The 7664-nt window shown below is 51.5% G+C and overlaps 2 protein-coding genes and 1 pseudogene across 5 annotated transcripts in view; all 3 read left to right on the top strand.

The window, feature by feature from the left end:
* The window catches only part of LOC112548795 (zinc finger protein 382-like), a 4428-nt gene extending 4093 nt beyond the window's left edge, over nt 1-335 (top strand). The window contains exon 6 of the mRNA XM_025195493.1: nt 310-335. Within this exon, the coding sequence (XP_025051278.1) occupies nt 310-335 (26 nt within the window). The remainder of the gene's footprint in view (nt 1-309) is intronic.
* The window catches only part of LOC102369020 (zinc finger protein 239-like), a 92243-nt gene that overhangs the window by 27266 nt on the left and 57313 nt on the right, over nt 1-7664 (top strand). The gene's annotated exons all lie outside the window — the stretch shown is intronic.
* Nucleotides 46-7664, top strand: part of LOC102368764 — a 23254-nt pseudogene continuing 15635 nt past the window's right edge.

Below are 7664 nucleotides of genomic sequence, written 5' to 3'. Positions count from 1 at the left end.
GTAGGGAAATCTTAAGGTTGGAGGACCTGTCGCCAGGTGAGTTGTGGCAGTCCCCTCCCCTGACTCTCTTCTCAGAAATGCTCCGTGCCCAGACATGGAGTCTGGAATCTGCAGACCTGCCCTGAGCTGCCCTTCCAGGTGCTGACCTCAAATAGTTTCTGCTGTCATGTGTCCAGGCAGGTGTTGTTCTCACACACTGAAATTCCAACCTGTGGAGAAGAGCAGCCATTCCCCCAAACTACAGCTGTTCAGGGCAGACAAGTTGGCTGTCTAGATGTTTAGGCTTAGGCCTGGTGTCTCCTGGTCCAGTTGACCTCGAACCCAGGAAGTGTTGAATCCTGGTCTCAGGCTACATTTAATGGCTCTGTGGGGTGGGTGGGGTTCAAAAGCTCTCATGATGCAGGGGAAGTGAATCTCCCCCATGGCTTGTGCCTTTGTGTTTCATCTCTGGGCTGTGAGTGTCACACAGCCTGGAACTCAGCCCAGAGTCCAAGTGCAGGTTCATGCCAGGTTTTGGTGCAGATTCTGGTGATGTAGAGGCCACCTGGGCCTCGTCAGCAGAGGAAAGTCCCATGGGCTGGTTCTGTCCCCCAGACCTTTCTCTGGAAGCAGGTAAGAGGCAAAGCCCTGCTCCTTCCAGAAGGGAGAGCCAGAGCTCTAAGTCCTCCCCTCCCAGAATAGTTCTTGAAGGCAGAATGGATGAACCACATTGCCTTTTTCTACCAAGGACAAACAGGAGGTCCAGTGTCCAGCCGCGCTCCCTACACAACCCTGACTGCTGGCAAGCCCCAGAAATCCACTGCGAGGCTGTCCATCCTGCTGCCAGATGCTGCTCTCAGGACTGTCAGACATCACGGTTGAGCACAGGACAGAAGTCTCACCAGTGCACTTTGGCTTCTGGAGCATGTTGGCCCAGCCAGGTGGAGGGCTCAGTATCATCTCCCCCTGAACCCATGAGTGCTCTGCACCAGAGCAGCCCTCAGAGAGCCTCCTTCTTCCTTTATGCTGATTCTGCCTCTAGTCTACAGGGCCCCTTAGAGCAGGAAGCCATTCAGGTCCTGTCCCAACACGTGTGTCCCAATTGGATTTCTGCCAGTAGGGTCTGAAGGGATGGGCCAGCTGACAGCTGGGCCAGAAACTCTTGAGAGTCTCGCTCTGACCTCCAACGAGCAGGGATCATTAGCCCAGCATAGGGACATGCCCCTCCTCACCCCCAGCACTTGGGATTTAGCAGGAAGAGTTTGTTTTCTTAAGCAAAAGCAAATTGCAAGGTCCAGTTGTGCTTGCAGGCCCATTGCAGCAGAGGGAATAGCAGTGTTTGACCTGTGCCAGCAGGGCAGGGACTAACCTGGAGTTTCTCTGCCCTACACAGAACGCACTTGGCTGCTGAGCAGAGCTGTGGAGCAGAGTCCTGAAGAAGGGCCTGCAAACCTGGAGCAACCCTGCAGTTTGGGCGAGATGGAGTTTCTGAGACATGTGGAGGACCAGTGGCTCAAGAGCCAGGAAGGGCCCCAAAAGCTAAGGGAGAATGTAGCAGTGAAGTGTGAGCCATCTCCCCTTGGCTATAAGAGCGGAGAAGGGACAGAAGCCAGAGAGCGCCCTGAGAGCAGGGAAGGATTTGTGGGGCAAAAGAGCCATGAAGAAATGCTCCACTGGAGAGGGACCCAGCATTTGAGCCAAGCCAGTGGGGAGGGCCTCGGAGGGAAGCAGGAGCTCCCCGCCAACCCCAGGGACAAAGCCCACCCCTCCTCTGAGTGCTGGAAAAGCTTTAGCTGCCCCTCACTCCTGACTCTGCACAAGAGAAGCCACAATGGGGAGAAGCCCCACCTGTGCGCCACGTGCGGGAAGAGCTTTACCTGCCTCTCGACCCTGGCTGCTCACTGCAAAATTCATTTTGGAGAACTCTCCCACCACTTCAACAGATGTAGGAAGAGCTTTGCATACCCCTTGGACCTAGGCAAGCACCATGTGCACAGGGGGAAGCATCAGTACTGTTGTCTCGCATGTGGTAACACCTTCCCCCATTTCCTATCCCTGGCTCAGCACCGGTACCTTCACGCCTGGGAGAAGACACAGTGCTCTGAATTTGGGAAGAAATTCAACCATTCCTCCATCCTGGCCAACAACCAGTGCACCCAGACAGGGGAGAAGCCACATTGTTGCTGTGTGTGTGGGAAGTGCTTTGCCAGACCTACCCTCCTGGTCATACACCAGCGCATCCACACAGGGGAGAAGCCACATCAGTGCTCTGAGTGTGGGAAGAGATTCCGTGAATCCTCCAGCCTGACAAAACACCGTCGCATCCACACAGGGGAGAGGCCACATCAGTGCTCTGTGTGTGGGAAGAGATTCCATGAATCCTGCAACCTGACGAAACACCAGCTCGTCCACACAGGGGAGAAGCCATATCAGTGCTCTGAGTGTGGGAAAAGATTCACTCGCTACTCCACCCTGGCTGACCACCAGCATGTCCACGCAGAGGAAAAGCTTCATTGTTGCTCTGAGTGTGGGAAGAGCTTCGCCAGATCCACCCACCTGGCCATACACCAGCGCATCCACACAGGGGAAAAACCACATCAGTGCTCCGAGTGTGGGAAGAGATTCCGTGAATCATCTAGTCTGACCAAACACCAGCGCATTCACACAGGGGAGAAGCCACATCAGTGCTCTGAGTGTGGGAAGAGGTTCGCCCAGTACTCCACCCTGGCTAATCACCAGAGTGTCCACACAGGGGAGAAGCCACATGGTTGCTCTGAGTGTGGGAAGAGCTTTGCTAGATCCACCCACCTGGCCATGCATCAGCGCATCCACACAGGGGAGAAGCCACATCAGTGCTCTGAATGCGGGAAAAGATTCCGTGTATCCTCTAGCCTGACCAAACACCAGCGCATCCACACAGGGGAGAAGCCACATCAGTGCTCTGAGTGTGGGAAGTGCTTCTCCCAATCCTCCAGCCTGGCTAATCACCATCGCATCCATACGGGGGAGAAACCACATCAGTGCTCCCAATGTGGGAAGAGATTCCGTGAATCATCCAACCTGACCAAACACCAGCGCATCCACACAGGGGAGAAGCCACATGAGTGTTCTGAGTGTGGGAAGAGCTTCATCCAGTCCTCCCACCTTGCCCAGCACCAGCGAATCCACACAGGGGAGAAGCCATATCAGTGCTCTGTGTGTGGGAAGAGCTTCACTCAATCCTCGAGCCTGGCCAATCACCAGCGTGTCCACATGGGGAAAAAGCCACATTAGTGCTCCGAGTGTGGGAAGAGCTATGTCAATGACTCCACCCTGGGCTGGCACCACTGCATATGCACAGTGTGGAAAGGGCTTCACCTGCCTCTCGACCCTGGCTGCTCACCGCAAAATCCATTTTGGAGATCTCTCCCACCACTTCAACAGATGTGGGAAGAGCTTTGCCATATCCCTTGGACCTAGGCAAGCACCATGTGCGCAGGGGGAAGCATCAGTACTGTAGTGTTGCATGTGGTAACACCTTCCCCCAGCACCAGTACCTTCATGCCTGGGAGAAGGCACAGTTGCCTCCCATGCCCATTGGCTTCTGCAAAAGAGCTGCTTATGGCACCCTGAGCCCAGTCATGCTGGTTTTGCTTCTTGGCCTCTCTCCAGAACTCTGCATCCCTAGGTGCCTGCTTTTCCCCAGCCTGTTCTCTTTGCTGAGGATTCGCTGTGGTCTAGGGGTTGTACAAACCCTCGGCCTCAGGAGTCGGTCACACTCAAGGCCTCACTCCCGTGTACTGCTGTGTAGCAAGGCCTCTGCCCTTTGGCAAAAGCCTGTGGCCAAGGGCCAGTAGAGTGCCTTTTCTGGGGGAAGGAGGGGCAGCCTGTGGCAGGTCTTGCCTCTCCTGGGGAAGGACACATCCTCTGGGTGAAATACAGGATGCTGTCATGTCTGGGGAATGCCCCCTCATCACTAGTGTCCCAATACACCGTGTCCTGTGTGGAGGAACTTGCTTTAGCTTCTCTTGTTCCTGTCCAGATAAAATGCAAGCACTAGAGACATCCTGGTTATAATACCCTGAGATCCTGTGCCAGCTCTGGCAGCACCACTCCCTGCCACACCCCTGCTTTTGTGAGAGCAGACGGGTCCCTCTGGGGCACTGGGCCAGCTGGAAAGGCAGACTGGGAGATCTGCTTGGTTTGAGGGTGCAAGACTCAACCCCTGCTCATCTGACCAGGAGCCACCCTGAGCTCAAGCTGCCTCTGTCTCCTCACTAGAGAGAGACAGGACCCAGTGTAGGGCAGACGCACATGGATGTGAGCACATGCTAGACTTGTGTGTCCCCTGTCTCTGTCTGGTCCAGAGAAGCTTGCTGCCTCTCGTCCAGTGCCAAACACCCACCAGGTTCTCCGTGGATGTCACCATCGCCCTGCAGCTGGGTTCGCAGGGCTGGATCCCCCACAAGAAGCGAGACCTCTAACGGCTTTCTGGAAGAGCCGCCTGAGTTTGGGTGTGTGTTGCCTTGACACGAGGTTAAATAGTCACTGGTTGGGGTGACCTGGGCATAGCTGTCCCTGTGTTCTGCTCTGGGTCTTTCCCAGGCTTTTGGGCTTTGCCGGTTGCCACACGGAGCTGGGCAGGAATCCTTCCCCCACCACCCCTTTCTGCTACATGTGTCAGGGGGTGTCCTGTTTTTAAGCCTTCCTCTGAGGCGTTGGGTGTGTGGGCACTAGGCTGTGCTGAGCCAGCTGGGACAGGCCTCTACAAAAGAACAGTAGAAGTCACTATGACTATTCCTATCACTGCTATGGTTAATATTGTTATTGGTGGTGTTATTTATTACAATAATAATCCTATTGTTGTTGTTATTACTGCTTTAACCATAATAGCAATACTAGCAGTAATGCCAAAAGTAGTAGTACTAATGTTGTTATTCCTACTATTGCTATTGCACTAGCAATATTAGTGCTACTCTGGCTATTACTACTATTATTTCTATTAGTATTATAGCAAGAGCAGTAGTAGCAACCGAAATATTTCTGCTACTCTTGCTATTATTATTAATATAGTCATAGTAGTAGCAGTAATAATGTTCCTATTATTATTGCTATTATTATTAGTGCTACCGCTATGGCTACTAACATTTTCTAATAAAATTCTTAGAGTCATCATGAATCGAAAAGTGACAAAGCCATAAGGGAAATAGAGTACCTGAGCAAGGGGCTAACATAAAAGGGATGGGGGTGAGGAGGGGAGCACAACTAGGTTACATAAAATACAATGTTAGCCAACTAAGCCCGGGGGTGGGGGAAGTACTACTACTACGAGAGAGATCCTGGCACCACTTCCTTGCCCTGCTCAGCTGACCACCAAGATAAAAGCAGGTCCAACAAGCGTGATTGTGGCTGACAACAGGTCTCCTCACCCGGAGGGTGCCTCACTGTCCCCCGAACACACCTTCCTGGCTTATCCTGCACTTGGCACCAGACGCCAGCACCATGGGGGATAAAAGGCGGCAGCTAGAGGTTACTCAAGCTGGAAGGGCACCAGCGGCTCCAGTATCTAAGGGCAAGGGCACCTAAACTGGACAATGGGGTTGTGTGCAAGCACGGGCAGAGCTGCTCGCTGCCCCTGGCTCTAGAACTGGATAGTACCTGTAATTATGCACATACACAAATATACCATGTGTATGTATTGTACACGTACACACACAATGTATGCATATGCACATACATGTGCACATAGATCCACACATGTACATATGCACATATAGGTACATGCATAGGAAAATAGGTAGCCCTCGGACTTACACTATTGGTTCCTGAAAACCGCTCGAAACGTAACTCAGAACCAATTTTCTCATAAGACATTGGATCAAGCGTTGGAAAGTTGAAATTGATGTCATAAAGTTGAAACAAGGTGTCAATTTATAAACCTTATAAGTGTGAAACTTAAGTGGAGGACTGCCTGTACAGCGATATACTTACACCCATGTGCCTATATATGTATACACACACACACACACATATGCAGATATGTACATGCACATAAAAGAATACATATATGCATATATAATACACCTATATACATGCATATAATCGTATACAAAAATACATAGAAGTATATACACATTTATACATAAAAAACACAAAGACACATATACATGTATAGGTACATAGTATATATACACGTGCAAGCACACACCCACATGCATACATGTATATACATACATATGCATGTACATGTGCATGTCTATAACACCCCGCTGCAGGGTGCCTTCCACTGCCAGTGGTAATTTGTGGAACCCTGGGAGACTTTTGGTCCCTTTAGGCTAATGAGGAATCTCAGGATCCCGGTACGGGGATACCTCCTGTAACAGCACTCTGACAGAGAAGGTAACTACAATATTTTTTATGTACAATATATAGATATAAAGATACATATTAACTTATATTTGGGTATTTATATACATATATTTATACTCGTACACATATATTGCTGTCTATACTAAGGCTTAACTCGTAACTCAATTGCATTATGAAATAATACTAATGAACTCAAGGCTCATAGACATGTATATAACTTGGTAACAACATATGTACATTTATAGGTAGATAATCACCCCCCGGGTAGGTCTGATGTAGACACCCAAAGTAGCAGTCTTTTGGTTGACTATCGTGGTCTTGATGCCACCTGAGTTAGGTGTGGGTGTGATGGGAGCTCCTTCCATGGCCCTGGGGGCTCTACCCCTGCTGACAGCTGGTGCCCATGCTTGGCCTCCTGCAATACAGAAACAGCCTCCTCCTCCCCACGACACCCCTCTCTGCCCTCGGGGCTGGTGGATCTATGGTCCTGGTTTCTCACTGCCGCAGGGCCCCCCATGTGAGGGTCCACTACAAGAAGGAAGGTCTATACCCACTCCCAGCCCCACTTTAATCAGAGCCAGGGCACGCCTCTGGGCTCCGCTGCTCCCCAGCACGATCCCTGCAGTCTCCACGACAGCTCACCTCTCTCTCAGCTCTCCAAGTCAACCTCCCACACCAGATCCTGGCGGCTGCCCATACTGGCTGCGCAATTCTGGTGGGCTCGGAGAGGGACCCCGTTTCCAGGGCCTGAAGGCAGAATTGCTCCAGGGCTTTTGTTCTGGTGTCCTCAGGGGGACAAAGAAATCTCTCGGGCTCAGCCTGGTTTTGGCTCACCATGGACACCCGGATGGGAGTGGCCCTTCTGTTACACTCATATACATGCATCAAAGGCCGTGTACCCATGCATGAATATACATATATATGCATGCATGGGTATACATCCTTTGATGCATGTATATATGTGCACATACGTACACATAAAAGCATAGAGACATTTATACATATATACACATTTACATACACAATTTTTAGCCTTTTCTGCCCCGTTGTTCTCACTCTGGGGCAGACACCGGCACACCGAGGCGTTGTGTGGTCCATGGAGACCATTGCCAGGTGGCGCGCAGACTCCCACGAGTCTCCACCAGGCCCCAACCCCCTTTGGTGAATCAGGACACAACCATCTGGGGCACATTTCCAGCCCCGGTGCGGCACCCCATGGCTAGGAAGCAGTCCCCCGCCTTTCGTGAAGTAAAACCAGTGCCGTGTTGACATGGGCTTGGTGCCATAGTCACCAGCTGCCATTTTGACACCAGAAGCTGTGGCCCGGCCTGTCTTTC

The sequence above is a fragment of the Alligator sinensis genome, unplaced genomic scaffold (genome assembly GCF_000455745.1).
Source record: "Alligator sinensis unplaced genomic scaffold, ASM45574v1 scaffold638_1, whole genome shotgun sequence".
Lineage (NCBI taxonomy): Eukaryota > Metazoa > Chordata > Crocodylia > Alligatoridae > Alligator > Alligator sinensis.
Note: the sequence above shows the minus strand (reverse complement) of the source record. Positions and strands in the feature narration are given on the sequence as shown.